Source organism: Mesoplodon mirus (genome assembly GCF_964341445.2).
Source record: "Mesoplodon mirus genome assembly, chromosome: 8".
Taxonomy (NCBI): Eukaryota; Metazoa; Chordata; class Mammalia; order Artiodactyla; family Ziphiidae; genus Mesoplodon; species Mesoplodon mirus.
In genome coordinates this window covers 92,836,962-92,856,298 of record NC_138984.1, presented here as the reverse complement: position 1 = coordinate 92,856,298, position 19,337 = coordinate 92,836,962, and the positions used below count along the sequence as shown (strand labels likewise).

Genomic DNA, 19,337 nt, shown 5'->3' with positions numbered 1-19,337 from the left:
GCAATGTTGAGCATCTTTTCATGTGCCTATTGGCCATCTGTATGTCTTCTTTGGAGAAATGTCTGTTAAGGTCTTCTGCCCATTTTTCGATTGGGAGATTTTTGTTGTTGTTGTTGTTGAGTTGTATGAGCCCTTGTTAATCACATGATTTGCAAATATTTTCTCCCATTAGTAATTTTTTTAATGAAAAAAATTTTAAGAACTTCTGGCTTTAGACCCAGGGTTTAAACTTCTTCTAAATGGCTAAAGGAAACCACTTTCTCTCAGCTGGGATTATGCTTTGTCTGAGGGTAAGTCATATCTGTGGGATAGTAGAAGGAACATTGTTTTGATTGCTTCTAATCTTCAACCTGAAAACACATTTGTTTCTCAAAAATCACTTGTAAAGTATATGTCCAGAACAGAACTATGGGCTAAAATGAAGAACTCAAAGTCAAGGCAAGACATAACTTTCTCATGTGCAAATAGTAGCCACAGGACAAAACCCAGTAATTGTTAATTAAGTAAAAATGTGCCCAAAATGCTGAGGAAAGGCAAAGAATGAAGTGGATATAAAACAAGTAGGTTGGGATCAATGAGATCCCTTTCAGCTTCAGTATTCTTTTGAGTCTATGCCAGAAGGGTTATTTGAACCTCTTCTCAAGCCAGAGATGGACGTCAGTGAGTGGAGAGAAATACTAGAACAGTGTGAGATGGATCACTGTTTTTCCCAGTCTCGTAGAATGACCTATGCTCCACATGGGACAGAAAGACAAGTGGCAAGTGTTCCTCTACTGTATGTTGGTGTGTTCTCCTGCAAAAGTCCACAACATGGAATTGTTCCCTTAATATCTACCTCCCTGCTAGGCTGTCATCTCCAAGAGGGAAGGATTATATTTACTTTTACTCACCATTTATCTCTGCGATGCCTAGCACAGTACCTAGGATATAATAGGTGCTCAATAGATATTTTTCATTGTAAGAATAAAACTAAGGGGCTTTTAGAAAATAAAACCAGTCATTAAAATTGGCTTTCTCTATATGAGATACCTACAGTTGTCAAATTCATAGAGACAGAAAATAGAAGCGACTGGGGGTGGGTGAAGGGGAAGTTAGTCTTTAATGGGCACAGAGTTTCAGTTTGGAAAGATGAAAATATCCTAGAGATGGACAGTGGTGTTGGTTGCACGACACCGTGAATGTCCTTAATGCCACTGAACTGTACACTTAAAAAATGGTTAAAACGGTAAATTTTAGGTTGTGTATATTTTACCACAATAATTAAAAAAAAAAAAAAAGAATGGTTTTCCTGAGAAAAAAGGAGGGTTATTCTAGGAGGGTCTGAGGATCACCTAAAAGGGAACATCTGATATTTGGGAACCACGAGTCCTGTGAAGTGTAGACAGATAAATAAACCAAACCAGAATTTGCTGGCAGAGGAAGACTCCTCAGATCATGATTGGAAAGACATGGATCCAGTCGAGACGGCATCATGAGAGATGAGAACCAGGGCTTTCTCTCTTCTGTGTCGCAAGGTCTGTCACCTCTCACTCAGAGGCTGGAGGTCGGTTTACACCGATTCCTTAGTCATGGGACAGGGCTGTGCTGAGCTTCAGCAGACAAACAGTTTCAAGTTCTGTAAGGCCAGAGCCAGGACCCCAGCTGTCACTCACTGCAGGTCTTCTCAAGTTGTCTCTCTGAGGTTGACTTTGAGATCTGGAAAAAGAAAACTCAACCACTAACTGGAAGCTTTGACTTTTCCATTTTGAAGGAGCAGGCCAAGCCAGCGGACGACTTGGCGGTCAATAGAGCAGGAGAGGGTCAGCTTCCACGGGAAGTGAAGCAGCTGTTCCCCGGCCCAGAGGGTGCTGTCCAAGGCCTGCTCCTGCCTGTGGATGTGCTTTCAGGAGAAGAATATGAGTGTGTCTCGCCCGATGACGTCTCCCTGCCTCCGCTCCCGGGAAGCCCCAATTCCCTCCTCGCTCCATCTGACATGGAGCTGGAGGCGCGTGCCCTCCCGTCCCTCTGCCGGCACCTAAGCGGCCACGGGATGCAGACAGGGGCCAGCGGTCCAGGAGAGGCCCCGGAATCTGGCCTTCCACCACCTGCTGCTTTTGCTGATACTTACAATGATAAGAGAGAAACATTTTCGAGTCATTTTGAGAAGCCTTCCCCCCAGTTCCAAGCTGAGCCCCCATTAACATCCCGAGGATTTCTGGAAGAGAGTACTGACTTCCACAGAATCAGTGTTAAACCTCCAGAGAGCGTGTGCAGTGAAGTGCATGCGCGAGCTTTGCAACAGCACCCCCAGGCTCAGGGAAGTTTGCTAGAAACACCAGAGAAAACGCATGCTGATAATAACGTCACTAAAACCCGAAATAGGCTGCATGCTTCCCAGGATGCATGCTCGGGCCTCGGGTTTCAGCCAGGCCCCAGCCAGGCCTGTCAGGGGCAAATGGTTCCCAGAGAAGAGATTAAAGTTACCTCAGCAAAGAACAGCGTGGTCAGCCTAGCTGGCCAGGCCCCTAATTTCTCCAGGCTCTTGTCTAATGTAACTGTCATGGAAGGTTCTCCAGTGACTTTGGAAGTTGAAGTAACAGGATTTCCAGAGCCTACACTGACATGGTGGGTAGCCTATAACGACAAGCCATAAACAGAAACAAATTGAATCACTGAGCAAATCATTCTGTGTGCACTAACTTAAAGGTTTAGGGGTAGCTGATTAATATTCTAGGTCACTGCAACGCTGCATGATTCAATCTCACATCGAACCCCCAACTCTCATTTTTGTAGCCGCATGGCTGATACCCTTAAAGAAAAGGTAACCATATAAAATAATGATTTAACCAACTCCAAAAGCACTGCAACTTAGTTGTGCTATTTTTTGGTTTCAGTCTAACATTCCACATTTCTGAAGGTTGTGCTTGAACTTCTTTTCTATTGTTTATTCCTACATAAGCATGACATTTACTTGGTTTAATATCTGGTATTCAATTAAAAAACATAAGCATTTGGGTTTTTCCCTTTTCTGTCATTTACCAATTCCATCTTTTCCCTCTTCCAACAGAGTCACACATGCCACTTTTGTAATATTTGTTTATCTCACTAAGATTTCTTCTTATACATCTCTTCAGTGTGAAAGATGGAATAAAAATATTTCTTTCACAGTTGCTTATAGTGACAGGTAATAAAGCCATTTTTGAAAGGTGGTGTAATAACTGAGCTGTGAACAATGTGGTTTTACTCTAGACACATCACCATTTTTAGCCAATTTGTTTTAATAAAAGTAAACGGCAGAACACAGGTTTTATATCACCATTATCATAAAAGCAGTTCTAAGTTTCTTAATATGTGGGTTACTTTTAAACGTTTAGAAATTTTTCAACCTTAAGTATATTTATTTGAGGACAAAGTTACAAATACATGAGCATGAGTTTATACTTATAAACTAAGTAAAATAGCATTTATTTATCATACTATTTCAGTAAACATTAAATTAACTCTTTCAATTATTGTGTGTGCCTGTTGATGGTACTTGAAGTGTGGATCAGCTCTCTAAAGAGTTTATGAGAAAATGTTCGTTTCTCAGATTATTAAAAGAAATTGCACTTGGGTTACAGTGCAGCCATTTATGCTTTTTATCTTATTTTGTTGTTTTTACAATTGCATGTTTTTTACAGATCAGGAATTTTGTATTTAGGAATTTAAATATCAGTAAATTTATTATTTAATATCATCATTTAATTCATTATTAAATATTTGTTCACTCCAAAGAAAAATGTTGTCTGAAGTGTTTCTTGTTTTGGTCCACACAAAAAATGACTTGATTAGTATTTACTGTTGAAGAACTGCTGCAGTATTGTGAAAAAATATCTTGCCCTCGAATTTACAACAATTTTGCTCAGTTAACAACTGGCAAACTATCAGGGAATCATTCTTAGGACACTCAGAAAAATGCAAAATTATCACTTAGGCAATGGGAATAGAAAATGGTTCAGGTTTGTCACCACTTCTTGTGTGGAAGAACATGGGGATAAATAAATAAACAAGAATCTAGAGTATACAAAATAAACAAATTATTTGCTTTGTATAATGATGCAGCTAAGTGCTCATATTCGTAGGAAACACTTAGAAACATGTCATTAACAGTAATAATCCAATTGAATAAATGCCTTTTATAATTAGAAATTATTTTCTTCTATTGAAATTAATTCACAAAAATTAAATGAACTCATCTCGCCAGGAAGTGCTATGTAAGTACCTTCCTCTAAAGCGGCGCATTGGTATTCTCCTGTGGATCTTGTGGGATGAGTCTGATGGGGAAGATGAATCTTTCTCCCATAGATTTCAAGGAGTCACAAGCTGCTGTTTCATAGTGGCTGAAAGAATGACACAGGTCAAATAGAAGGTGCCATTTCCCATTTGGGGTAATTGTTGCCATGAGCAAATGGTGGCCCAATGTGACCAGATGGCCCAGTTTTTTTAAGAGGAGTTGGATATCTGAATTTTCATATGCAATATTCTAATTGGTAAATGTCCGAACATTCAGTTTTTAAAAAACACAGTCTGAGCCCATCAAGCACATCTATGGCTACCAGGTGACAACCTCTGCTTGAAGGATAAACAGCCCCACTGGAATTTGTGGTTGCTGCAGAGTTCCTGCTAATACTAGAGAATATTGCAGTAGTCATGGGCCGAATTGTAGTGCTTATTAGAACTTGGAAATGATGTGAATAAACAGTGATCCTGACTTTAAAAACTGACTCTCTGCTTCAGGTACAAGAAGGGCCAGAAATTGTCTGCAGATGGGCACTTGCAGGTTTTACACAAGGAGACAAGACATTCGGTGTTCATTCCGAAGGTATGCGAGGCAGATGCGGGCCTCTATGTGGCTCGGGCCCAAAACTCTAGTGGCATTCTCTCTTCCAGTGTCATCCTCCACGTGACAGGTAACCGCAGGCCGCCCATCACAAGAATAAACTGGATCCTGCTGAGTGTCATCTATGTTAGTGTGTCCCTAATGTACTGGCTACTCACACAGTAACTGCGGGGTTGGCACCAATGGGCGTCATTCTTATGACCCTAAAGGACAACAATACTGCTGTTTATTTTCCTGCATCTCCCACCAAGCATCCCCAACCAAGTATCCCCCACCAAGTGTACCTCCATTTTGGCCATATTGCTTTTTTGGAATACCACTGCTCGGTGAAATAATCAAATTTTCTTTAGTGCTTTAATGTATTTGAAGAGCTCAGTAAATCATTAGCAGTGAATAAGGACAGATTTTTGTATTCTCAAAAGAGATGTGTTCAGTATAACACAGTCAAATTGTACTATGTTTATTCCCTCCTAATTTAAAAACATGCAGATCAAGTCTTACATCAGCATGCAGATGTGTTTTATTTCAAATCCAATTGTTTGATAATCTATTTTTAATTGTACGCATAAACACCTCTTTGTAGAATAAGAGTAGAAATGTTGAACTAAAATTGTAATTTTGATTATTGCATAAGATGTCCTTTAATTTTGCTTTTCATGTCTTGATCTCATTTATTGAAATACATTCTATGTAGTTTCACCATAGCCTACATTCCTGAGTCTGAGGATGGCACTGCAAATAATCATTCCTCCTGTTGATCTCATGGGTTTGACATTGGAGAATAGATGTGCTGTTAGCCTTAAATGAGTTTGAAACTTCCATCAGCTCTGTGTGTCACAGAGCAAGATAGAGTATACCTGCAGAGGTGGACCAACAGTATTCCTGTCCTTCTGTTGACATATTTGGGGCAGCCATGTGTATACAGCTGCAACTGGCTTCTCCTGCTTCTAATCTTGATTCTGTTGCTGACCATTTTTACAGCCTGTGGGAAGGCATAGTAGTGCCTCAGTTTCCCATTTGGCAAATGGGTTCATCATCTACCTCCTGGGCAACTGAAGGTTTTCATTTCATGTCTTGTAAAGATCTGGAAAATGGAAAGTACTCTATGAAGACTAAGGGTAATTGTATTGCTTACTGTAATTTGTCATCACACTGCCTTCTGCCCACTGTTTCTCTTTCACATATTGTTTCTTTTGAATATTAATTAAAGGATGGTGTTAGTATGTGATTTCCAACTATTTCCATATAGGAAAATGATGTTTTCTGAATTGGAACTTAAATTCCTTTCTAATTTCTTAAGACTATATATATCTTTTTCAAAGACTTGAAATTAAACTCAGGGGGATACATTTAGTAAGATCTTGGGAGAGAAAAAGTATATAATAGGATGACATAAGATAAATTCTATCCTTTTCTTATAATTATCACTGTAATATTTTCGTTGGGTTTTGTTTTTTTTTTTTTTTTTTTTTTTTTTGCGGTTTGCAGGCCTCTCACCGCTGTGGCCTCTCCCGTTGTGGAGCACAGGCTCCGGACGTGCAGGCTCAGTGGCCATGGCTCACGGGCCCAGCCGCTCCACGGCATGTGGGATCTTCCCGGACCGGGGCACGAACCCGTGTCCCCTGCATCGGCAGGCAGACTCTCAACCACTGCGCCACCAGGGAAGCCCTATCACTGTAATATTGAAGAATGTTCTATGCCTTTCTGAAATATATTATTCAGAAAAGAGGATCATCATTTTAGTTCCTTTAAAAAATAAACATGTATAATAGAGGCATTTGTTTTTAGATTTTAAACGTAGTCTTGTCATGTTAGGGTAAAATCTTTAGTTGAAAGAATATTCATTATAGATTTTTGATGAAGAGGAGGCATTAATTATGTTGCTGTAAAGCCTGTCTAAAAATAATTAAATTTAATATATTCAAGTTGGTATTAAAAAGTTACTGGATATTAACTGAAGATGTGAAATGTGTGGCTAAGTAAAAAGTTGGCATATATTTTCTTGTGCTGTGTATTCAATTTAATGATCTCTTAATTTCTTAAAAATTTTGACAAAAACCTATTAAAAGCTTATATATACAGCATCCTAGGGAATTCATAGTCTCTTAATTCTCCTGTCCTTTTCGTCCAGTTTCAAGTATTGTGCATATCTTGCCAAATTGCTATTCCCATTTGAAGCTAAAGAGTAAAACCTACGTATGTCCAAAGAGGGCCAGCAGGACCAGGTAACAAATTCTTGTCTCACTCTATCTCTTTCTTGTTAATTTAGTGGGATCTCCCATCTCTTTTTGTCAGCTTGGTTGAGTTTTTTTTAACAGGAGAAAATCAAACAGAAGTTTAATAACATGTGTACATCAGAGAGACCCAGGAAAACTGAGTAACTCCAGCTTGGCTGAATTTTTGGTTTGGGGTTGTTAGGGCCTGGGAATTACTGGTTTGCTTTACCTGTTGCATGCCAGTAAATGTTAATCCTTTGGGGAGCAGGATGGGATATACATATATCCATGGTGATGACCAAAGAAGGCATATAAAGTCCCTGATATATTTGATTTCTATATCAAGCATAAGGTTTATACATATATCTGATATATATATCTTATATATATACCTTATATATATCATATATTTGTATACATACACACCTAGAGCTCAAATGTTGGGATAAAGCATTATGCTGATATTCACGTTATAGTTCGGATAGCTGTGTATCTGTCTATCTATCTATCATCTATCCATCCATCCACCCATCCATTTACCTACCTACCCACTTACCTACCTGCATATTCTCTGGGCTATTGACTGTTTAGTAATCCCCACAGCAGTGAAGAATAATTAGCTATTCAGTTATTCTTTTGGTTATACTTTAATTTCAAAGACTTCAGTGTGATTATCCTTTCTGTTAACGTTTTTGTCTTGATCAAAAATTCCCCCTATGAAAGTATGAACCAAAAGTATTGGTTAAAAATGAAAAACTTAGGAAATGGATGTGATGTTTCTATTTTGAGATATATACGTGATATATACCTGTTTACTTCTAGAGTAAATTCTGGACAGTCAGCAATATCAAAACACTTTTCAACAAGAAAATGAAAATGACCAAAAGAAATTTTAAAGAATATATACTTGATACCTTGAAGGAATGCAACACAAAATGTGTTTTGAGCTTCCTATAAGGCAAAATTATTTTTTCCAGTTTTTATTTTCTGATAAAAGGATGTATAAACATTTGATGGTAAAACATTTATTTTACATTCAATTCCAGGAGAAATTTACCATAGGAATCTTTACATTTGAATCTTTGCATATTCTATAATATCTAAAGTATTTGGAAAAAGAAGCAGGAAAATTTAGCTGTTTCATTCAATAATGCTAACCATCACTTATAGTTAAGACACAGGCTTAAAATAAATTATTGCAAGAACCTCCTAACCACTTCACCCTTAAATTTCTTCAAGTAGCACACAAGGTCCTTTAGTACCTATGCTTCCATTCCCAGCCTCTGTTCCATCCCTTCCAATCCCCCCATAAAGCGATACTTAACTTCAGGTTTTACCCTGTCATGATCTTACTTCTCTCCAGTCCTCCTTCCCAGAACTCCCTTACTCTATTCTACCCAACTTCATGTGGCTTAACTCCTGCTTATCCTTCCAGGTCCTTTGGAGACACAACCTTCCCAGGAAGCCTTCTGACCCATCAAGTCCAGTGTAGATGTTCCTGCTATGTGCCCTATCAGCAGCTGAGCTGACCATGTCACCTCCCTTAATAGTTGCATTGGAATCGCACATCTGTCTCCTGGCTAGAGCGAGAGATCCTTATCAGCAGAATCTGTGGCAGCCCTGTTCGTCATCGTAGTCCCAGCACTTAAGACATAGTCACACTCAATATTTCTTGAATTGTTGTCAGAGGTAAGCAAAGATAAGCCTAGCTTGTTTTGTCTCTTCTTTTTGTTTTGGAGAGATGGGTGGGGGAATGTTAAGAGAAAGATGTTATTTGTCGCCTGATTATTCTTTCTTGTTATGGACATTAACCAGTCAGAATCAGGTTCTAACCTCACCTAACCTATGAAACTTAAGTGAGAATCCTCCAGAGCCTCTGGGCTGCACCCCAATTGAAACTTTAAACTTAAAGATATAGGCTGTCTCTAGCAGTCAAAATAATACTGAGGAGAGAAGAGTCAAAATCCAGGATCATTTTTCCAACATTTTAAAGCAGATATAATCAGGCATAAATCATCATCAGGTGTAAGTGGAGAAGTGGGTGTCTCCCCTCTCAGTGACTAAGTCCAAACTGCCAAAACCAGAATTTATATATTTCTTTAGAACACTGCACAAATTATCAATATTTTATTGTAGCTGGGGCTCAGTAATCTGGTTGTGAACAGACCTTATTTAAAACCGGCTTTTCATTCATAAGTGTAAATCTAAAAACAGCCAAATCCAAAAAATTAGATTATTTGAATTCCAAATGAAGGAAGGAAAAAATATTGCATCTTGTTCCACTTTGTTTATTTTTATTCATGACCGTGCCTTACTAGAAACTGCCATCTGAAGCTTTTGACATTCCTGTTGTAGGTGCAGTATTTTAAGCGTGTCCCTGAAGTAAGTTAGCTGAAACAAAATAAAATATCTCCTCCTAGTACACTCTGATATTGTGTGTGTCAATGCAAATGCCAAAGCATGACAGACTGTTTTCCATTTATAATAAGCAGAATCTTGAGCTGCATCAAAGAGCCAAAAAATTTGCATTCACAAAATGAAACAGTGTCCTGCTCAAAGCAACAACAATTCATTTCTCCTCTCTCTTCACATGAGATGAGATTTGAATGTTATCAGCTGTGCATGAATTCAGCCTCAAAATGGAAAGCACAAAGCTGCTAATTTGGCTTTTCCTCAAGAATCCCCACACCATTATTCCTTATGTGGGTGAGAGTTTATATAACATCATGAACCACCCAAAATTGGGGGTGAAAGTTGGATGCATGACACTCCTCCAGATGAACTAGTCTTTGATTCTGGAGTCTGTTTGGCCAGATAGCTCTTCCTTCTGTTCAATGGAAATTTCATTTGTTTAAGCCAGGACTTGGCAAATCCAATTCTTTGGATGCTCTTTTTTATACCATAAAATTAACACCCTATCCTCCTAAGAGGACAAGGGAACAGAAAGAATTGTATAGACAAGAACGTTTGTGTGCATATATTTCCAGTTAACGTAATAAAAACCTAGTGAAATTAAAACATATTTTAACTATAGGCATTGCTGGAAAAACTGATGACTTTTCTTTAAACCAAAACAATAATAGGTACATAATTCGAAGTTTCCAATCTGTATTCTGATGGCTCCCTGCTATGTCTCTTTTCCCATTTAGAACTCACTTAATAACAATACTTGTGAAATAACAGCTCCAGAGCTGGCTAATGAAATAAACTTTTCCCTTTGTCATTCAGCAACTGTTCTTTTGCAAGAACTTTATTGATCCAATAACTACAAAATGACATTTTATCTTATATTAGCATTAAAAATCATAGAATAAAATCTTCTGAAGATAAAAATTCACAAGATGAAATACAAAGGAAGCTTATCCATGGCAAATAATCTCTAACCCTTGTTATTCTAATGATGCCAGAAAGCCGCCTTTCTTTGTAATAAGTATTATGCAAACCTCCATACAAACAGGCTGTTGGCAAGCAGGGCAGCTGGAACTGCAGACAAAGTAGGAAACTAGGTACCTGGCAGGATCAGGAAGGCTAAATGCCCATCTGCTCCAAAGTGTCTTTTCTAGCAGCCATTGCCATGCCGACCCTCAAAGGCCTACCTTTGATTCAAGTTAACGCAGCTCTAGAAGATGCCTCTTAAATGCACATTTATTCATTTCTATTCTTTTTAAAGGAGTAATAGAATTTCTCCTCACATCCTGGTCTAGGTAATCAGATGAACTAAGAACATTTCCCCCACCAAAAATCCCCGATAGATTCTTGTGAGGAAATGGGGTATGTGGGAACCTGAAAGATTTGTGTGCTGTGTTCCACTAAGTGTTGGGAAATATAGGACCAGAGGGGAAAAATAGCCAAACATCGGGATGAGGAAACTGAGTCAGCTTTGTTATCCTCCCTCGCAGTATGAATTTCCTACACATCTAGGCAACGTATGTGAGGAGCTGCCTGAGAGGAAGTTAGAGGCCACAATAAAATGTGTCTGCATGACATTTTTTGTTATTCAATTAGAGGACTGTACTGGTTGAAGTGTCAGGGTGAGCCCTAAATCCACAACTGGTGTTCTTGTAAGAAGGCCATGACAGACCTGGAGACACAGAAGAGACACACGGGAAAAGGCCAAGTGATGTCAAAAGCAGGTTGGTGTAATGCAGCTGCTGCAAGCCGTACGACACCAGAGGTGGCCACCCCCAGAAGTGAGAGGAGCAACGAAGCATTCTTCCCTAGAGACTTCAGAGAGAGCCTGGTCCTACTGATGCCTTCATTTTGGACTTCTAGCCTTTAGAACTGAGAAAGAAGAAATTTCTGTTGTTTTAAGCCTTCCAGTTTGTGGTAGAGTCCTCCTTCAGTATCCCTGGGGGATTGGTTCCAGGATACCTCCTCCCCCAACAGATACCAAAATCCACCAGTGCTCAAATCCCTTACATAAAATAGCGTGGTACAGTGGGACCCTCCTTTATCCACAGGGTGTGCATCCACAGCTACTGAAGACCGACTGTTCTTTGTTACGGCAGCCTGAGGAAACCAATGCAAAATGTTTTAGAAAAATCCATACACGTCTTTCTCCGGAAAAAAAAATTCCCAGAGACATTCACTGATAGACAGAAACCAGTGTTGCCAATAAACACTCCCAGGTTGTGCTGCAAGGCCTCAGTTCTCTTCTTGATTTAGGGGATCATCTTGGTATATTTCAGTCAATCAGCAACTATTCATCTTCTACATGAACATTTTCCCCTGAGTATACCACAGTGTACTAAAACCAGATAAAGATATTAAAATAAAACTATAGGCCAATATCACTCATGAACGTAGACCCAAAAATTCTCAACAGAGTACTAACAAATCCAATCCAACAGTGAATAAATAAACTTACACATACAAGTGGGATTTTTTCCAGGTATGCAGGCTGGTCCTATATTCAAAAATCAATCAATCCACCACATCTACAGGCAAGAGAAGAAAAATCATATGATTATATCAGTTACTTCAGGAATAACATTTGAGAACATTCAATATGTGTTCATGATAATTTTTTTAAAACTCACAGAAAACTAGTAACAGAAGAAATTTCCTCAACTTGATAAAGAGCATCTACAAAAAAACCCTATAACTAACATCATACTTAATGATGAGAGACTGGACACTTTCTCCCCAAGACTGGGAAGAAGGTAAGAATGTCATCTCTCACTACTCTCAGCCCACATTGTACTGGAAGTCCTACCTAGTGAATAAGACAAGAAAAGGAAACAAAAGTTCTGTAGATTGGAAAAGAAGAAATAAAATGCTTTTGTTTACAGAAAGCATGATTTTCTATCTATAAAATCCCAAAGAATCTTCCAAAAACTCTTAGAACTAATAAATAAATATAGCAAGTTCACCAAAAGCAGAAGGCCTGCACCAATGGTATCCAGGAGAAAGGCAGGGAGTTAGCAATAAAAGAATCATGGTGAATCAGGCATCTTTTGAGGCCAAGGCAAAAGGTGGGCAACCTGAATTTGTCTCTTTCCAACAATTGATTACAGACATCATGGATACTTGTAATCTAGTTGCAACATCTCACACTTTATTTTTCTTGCAGCTTCCTGCATTATTTTGGGGGGTTTTGAGAGAGGTAAATTATTTGAAGGAGACAATGCTCAACAGAGCAAGGGAATATTTGATGTGGAACATAAACTTTATCATTTGCTGCCATTGTCATTATCACTGAAAGAGAAAAATTAGAAAGACATTGTAATTATAATGTTGTAAAGCTGAGCTTTCCCCAACAATAACACATTAATATTAGAACAGAAGGAGTCTTTTAGCCTCTGACATCAAATCCCAGAGTGGATGATTTATCAGTTGGTACTGTGCTGCACTACAAGAATGAATGTATCTCCCGTGGATAAGTGCTTTTCCTATCAGCAAGGATGGACTCATGCTGCTAGTATATTTCTAAGATTTCTTGATAGAAATCAGAGCTAAAATATGTCAGCCATTATATTATACTTTCAAAAGTAATCAGTTTCATAAAGTCATATATTGGTCTATTAATTAATTAAAAGATGGAAAACAAATGACTACTTTGGTACCTACATCTAACAGGAAACTTCAATGAAAATAATCATTTTGTATTTTCTAGATGGTAACTATAAGTACTTTCTTCATTTCCATGTTCTTGAAGGTAATTTTTGGTCATATGTATCATTTGTCTAAAACGTAATTGGTATTATACATTATCACTTAAAAGAAAACTAACTGATGTACCACAAAGGCCAAGTATTAAACTTATATTTTATCAAATGCTTTATAAATTTAATCATATAAACAGTGAAGCCCTGTTACAACTCCATCCAGGACTTATAAATGGATATGCAAGCAAAGCAGTCATAGTTTTAGTTCAAATCTATGGCAGCATATTATATAATTGCACAAATATTGATTTACTATTACAATTAAAAATGGATCATGAACCATGAAGAATGACTCAGGCTTAACAGAATGTACATGTGGGAGTCATGACCACAGTCTAAGGTTATGGGGCTGGTTTTCTTGACACTTGAATCCCATTCTTCTGTGCTCTGACTCTATCCCATCATAGGTAAAAATTCAGTAAGTTAAGGGATGGCACCATCTCACAAAGAACCTTGGAATTAGGAAAATCTATATGGTTTCTTTAAATGTGAGAAATTGTTCGTAGCAGTTATGCAGCACAGTGTGTCACATGTCATTAATGTCATTGTGAATTAATAAAAAACTTTTCAAGAGTTTTGGATCTTGGTGCTGTATATGTGTTTGTGTGTGTGTGTGTGTGTGTACACCTATTTCTTAGTATGAGTTCTTATCCATATGAATTAGGTAATATATAAAATTCCCAGGTGATGTATGATTAATCAGGTTAGGAAAACACCTCTTGTTAATGGTACCAGTGCCCTGAGGAACTGATGACCAAGAGTTAAAATAGACATTTCTTATTTTAACAGTGGTATAATACAGACATATATTTATGTGCATGCCAGAAGATAAAATACTCAGCACAACTCCCCAGTTTTTTAAATGTATGATTAAAAACCGGTGTTTCCAAACAGGATTCCCAGATTACTGATAAACAAGGGGAAAATACTCTTCAGATCTGTATACAAATATATCAGCTCCAAATATAAATCCATTTAAATTCCTCCTAGATAGCAATTCAGAGAGTTATTTCTAAGTAGAACTTAGAGGTTACTTTTATTTAAATGTAATAACAATATCATAAATCATGCTTGAGAAGCAGCAGTTTTTTTTTAATCCATTGGCTATTGTATTTGTATCTTCCATATAAAGTACTGAATGTGGCTTCTTAAAGATGGATTTTTCTAGTTCATTTTTCAAGGTTATACAGCATGTATGATTACTACAGGGACAAATGTTTTGTGTGTTCACTTCTTTTTTTACTGCTAATGGTTTATACATGCAAATAATGAAATGTATATTATGTCTACTAAGTACGTGGAAACAATGTAGAATTCACTTGCCTGATTCTTAGCTCCACTGAGAATTCTTTAAAATGTAATTTAACATTAAATTCTTGTAAAGGTAATCATTTTAATCTGATTTTCTTATACACCTTTTGCAGATAGGGGATATTTATTCTTGTATGAATATTGATTCATAAATGCTCTTAAGGAATGCAGTTGCTCCAATTCAAGAGAGAAAATTTTCATGGTATTTAATATTTGATAGGGAATATAATCCTATATAACATCCCATTGCAGAATAGTGACCTGTTTATAACAGGACAGTAATCAAATTAAGTGAAGACAGTTTTCCAAAGTCAAATATAATGGTTTCTCACTATGGTATAGTCTTTCACCATGAAAAAGGAACTAGCTATTGAATTCGTTTCTCCTATACTTTCTCACCATGTCATTAATTTTAATGGGAAAAAGTTTAGAAGGTATGAAATAATAAAGAATTTGTTTTGCCTGGCACTAAGTAACTAACTGTATACTGCATAGATAAGTTAACCCAATGGTCATATTAAACATTTTTTAGGTTCATGGAACTTAGCTGGTGAAATTCACTGAAATTGAATTCCATGACAGCCACAAACAGGAAATATTGTCTAAGGCAATAAATAGGTGAGATGATAAAGACAAGATGTCAAGCAATAGCTATAACAATATGATTAAATGACAGATGGGACCGAGGATGGAAACCATTGAAGGAAATACAAACCCAGTTATAATTATGTGTTAGTGTTCTTCTCTGTGATGTTGGTTTAAAAAAGTTGTGTCCTCTTGCTTTCTTCTGTTCTGGAGTAAACTCACATAAATGTACATATGCATACACATCCATACGTATCTACAAACTTGCCTATAAATGCATCTAATTGTATCTATATTCATAATGGGTATCTTCTGAAAATCTTACAAAGACTTGGTATAGAAAGTCATCCCAGGCATCATCATCTGTCTCCATATGACCACTCCATCAGAGCTGACCCTGATAATCCTGGCATAGCTTCAGGAACACTCCTCCAGTTTAGTATGCAGACATTGTCATGTAAACCTCTAAGACTTAGCCTCTTTGAGCCAACCTGCAAAGTTTCAGATTGGTAGAAAAGAGGAACATTTCTCCATTGTGTGTCCACACTTGGCAGCCCCTCCCCTTCACACCTGATTCTCTTTAAGAGTTAGTATAAGGTAGGAGGAAAATATTTTTCACAAATGTTTTAGAACTACACATCTTAAAGAATAAGTTGCCATAAGTCAACTGCTTGATTTTATCTGGTGTGTCTTTTAGAGCCTTGCTATAGAGGACTAGCAGCATCAGCATTACCTAGGAGCTTGGTGAAAATGAAGAATCTCAGATTCCACCCCAGCCCTACTGAATCAGACTCTACGTCTTAGCAAGATTCTCAGGTCATTTTTATACATATTAAAGTTTGAAGAACATTGTTTTAGAGAATACTTTGGTTTCTAAAGACTTCAAGCCTTGTATGCAGTAACTTCATGTTGGTGACATCTGTGCTCCAAATTTATAAGATTCAAAATGGAAAAATTCAACACTGTCATAGGAATATTGAGACAGATTGACAGATTTCTATAGTAGAAACAGTAAAAGAAGTTAGAGTGGTAGGGATCATTCTGAAATCTGTAGAGTCCTGTTTGAGAATGAATTTAGGTTCAGGGATCCCACGTTTAATCAGACAGTTTTGACAATGTGTGGTATTTAAGCAATGCCACCAAGAACTCTGCAAAATAGTTTCCAGACGAGTATGTTCTATTCTATGTTCTAAACCCATAGTGCTAGCCAACAAAGTCTCTTAGGGCCATAGTAGGTCAGGCAGATTATAATGACTAAAGTGCTTTTCTGTTTGAAAATATGCCAAAGATTTATTCAGAATGGAGACAATATTCTCTGCATTAAGAACTTCTTTTGGCAGGGTGGAGCGGGGGGTGGCGGGAAATCAGAAACCACTTGCAATTATATTCAGAGTTGTATGCCCCGCCAACGAGCATAAACAGCCAACAAGTCAATGCCAGCATTAAATGCCCTTTGGAAAGTTTACCAATGAGTTCCCAGAGCATACTATTTCAAGTGACCTAAAAACTCGAGTTATGGTGTGATCACGTAAACATTTTGCAATGAAAGTAACTAATCTAAATTTTAGATTATTAATGTTTATTGCTGCCATTTCTGTAAGTAGAAATTACCAAGGAAACTTTGTTGTTCATGTTCTAAGCATTAAAGTATATTTTTGACTCCAAACACAGTATGAAATTTATATGGCTATTTTAATAACATTGAGACATATATTAAAAATTAGTATCATTGATATTTAAATTATATGACATTGGCTGTATAGTACATTATTGGAAATAAGCAAATTATAACCAAGGTTCACTGTCATTTTAATTTTTTAATGATGGATGTGACTTTACATGTCTAATCTAGAATTGTCATTTGGAGATAAATTAGATGAGATAAAATTCAGCCCCTATTCTGATGTTGCTCTGAGGAACCTAGAGGCAGAAATCTTTTTTTAATTGGATAAACATAGGCTTTTTGTTGAGGTTGTCTTGTATCTTTTTTACAGGTTAATTGAAATCCTTTAATAATGTTTATTAAAATAGTGGAACATGGATTTTATAAAATATATCATGCATTTGAGCCTGTTTTAATCATCTTGCATTCAAACAGAAATAGAAATGAGCACTTGTTTTAAATATATGGTCTATTCTGTATTACTCCTCTTAAACGTTACTATTTTGAAGTGCTAAAGACCTGAATTCTAATCCTAGCTCTGATACAGAAGAGCTCTGAGGATTATGACAACTAAAATCTCTATCCCTCATGTTCCTTGCCTGTGAATGATTTTATAAATTAAACCATCTCTAAAAGTGCTTCCAGCTCTCACTGATCACTAAGGGGTATTAAATACACAAGTATATCCTTGGTTTTCTCATTAGAACAGGCAGATGATATTACCAAGGACTTGGTGTTTGGGGGCCAAGTGACCAAGAGGCCAGCCAAGTTTCAGGATAAAATTTAAAGTAAATTTCCTGGGAAGAAGAAGGCAAATAAGAACTTTCTTTGCTGGGAATAGTACACACTTGGCGGTCATAAAATGTTCTCTTTATTCAACAGAGAAGAAAAGAAAAATATTATGGTAGGACTCCAAATAGAGTCAGTTAAAAACATGGTATACCCAAGCACAGGCTCTTATTCAGCCTCTAAAAGTCCCAGCCTCAATGCCCTTTAATGTAGAAATGCTGTTAGCAGTCTATGATTCAGTTGAATGATAAAATAATTGAGAATATAGCACATAGTAGTTGTTGACAAATTATCCCTATGTTAGAAAAGGGACAGTTAATTGGCATAGATCTTGTCATTCTCTAGAAAAATGCAATCCTAGTTGGACGTTCTCTTTGTATGGAATGAGTATGAAATTGTGTAGTGGCGAAATAGAACATAAAAAGTCATTTGGACATGTTTAGCATGTGGAATCTTGAACTTCATAGGTAGGCAACCTCATAAGACTGTAGCACTCCAAACAGGGTTATCAACATGTCCACCCACACAATATCTGCTTTCAAGGAAAGCTCCGTGTCAGTTTCAGGCAATTAACAAATTTTAGCTTTTATTATATTGAAATGAAGTCAAATTATTTTTCTGTTATGATCTCTTTTGAAATAAGCTTTTACATACTTCTAATGATTTCTTCTAAATGGTTCATATAAATTAATGCTTTTTTAAAAAAATATATTATTTGATTTCACTTTGATCTACTTTAGCTCTCATTCTCAGGGAGAAACAACTGAGTTAAAGTCACTGTTTTAAACAGTATTTTTTATTGCATTTAGAGTAATTACAACTAGAACACTTAATAATTTTATTCTAAATTGAACTGAAGCCTGGACAAAAACATTTTTAAGTGCCCAACATGTTCAGATATCATTTTCCTTGTTTTTTAAGTTTTACTAGGAGGAGATTGTGTTTAATTAAGAATACATATATAAAAGGAAAATTTGATTTGTGAGATTATAAATTCTGGTTTTCAGAGCGAAGATAATCCTGAGAGAGAAATTATCTGAGCCTTATCTGCAACCCTGCCACCCATCCCAGACACAGAAACACACACACACACACACACACACACACACACACTCTCTCTCTCTCTCTCTCTCTCATTCTCTACCAGTCCAGTGTGACCAAGCCAAGGAGAATGAGGGGCAGGAACACAGTCACACAAGTCAGAGCCAAATAAGAAGAATAAAAATAGAACCTTAAGCTTTCAGAAGCACAAGTTTTCAAAGTGAGCCAGAGGACAGAGCAATAGCTATATATTTAAACAGAAGTAACTACAACTTTCTAATCACTTACCCTGTGATAGAACATAAACTGCAGTAAATCATGACTCAGTGTCCTGTTATGTATCCCATAAACAAGGGGGGGTATCGTTGGTGTGCTTTACTTGGTGAATATACTTATGCAGATGCTTCATAAACAGATGCAATAAATATATTCTCCTATGTCTTTTAATTTAATAGAAAGCTTTTTAAAAAAAAATACCCAACTTATATGTACATTGACCAGAACATGTTCTGTGTGGAAACTGCATTTTGCTTGGGTTTTGAGAAGAGCATTCCATAAGATATCTATATTCTTACTAAAGTTACTTAAAGATAAGGAAAATGTGGTTTTCGTGGTGTATTCCTCTAAGGCTGGGCTTCTCAACCTCTGCACAATTAACATTTGGGTCCAGATACATCTTTCTTGTGGGGACAGTCCTGTGCATCGTA

At 37.1% G+C, this 19,337-nt stretch overlaps 1 protein-coding gene across 1 annotated transcript in view; it reads left to right on the top strand.

Annotated features, from left to right (window-relative positions):
* The window catches only part of CCDC141 (coiled-coil domain containing 141), a 197,060-nt gene extending 189,789 nt beyond the window's left edge, over nt 1-7,271 (top strand). The window contains exons 23-24 of the mRNA XM_082629826.1: nt 1,751-2,604; nt 4,756-7,271. Of these exons, the coding sequence (XP_082485952.1) occupies nt 1,751-2,604; nt 4,756-5,023 (1,122 nt within the window). The 3' untranslated portion in view covers nt 5,024-7,271. The remainder of the gene's footprint in view (nt 1-1,750; nt 2,605-4,755) is intronic.
* The last annotated feature ends 12,066 nt before the right edge of the window (nt 7,272-19,337 follow it).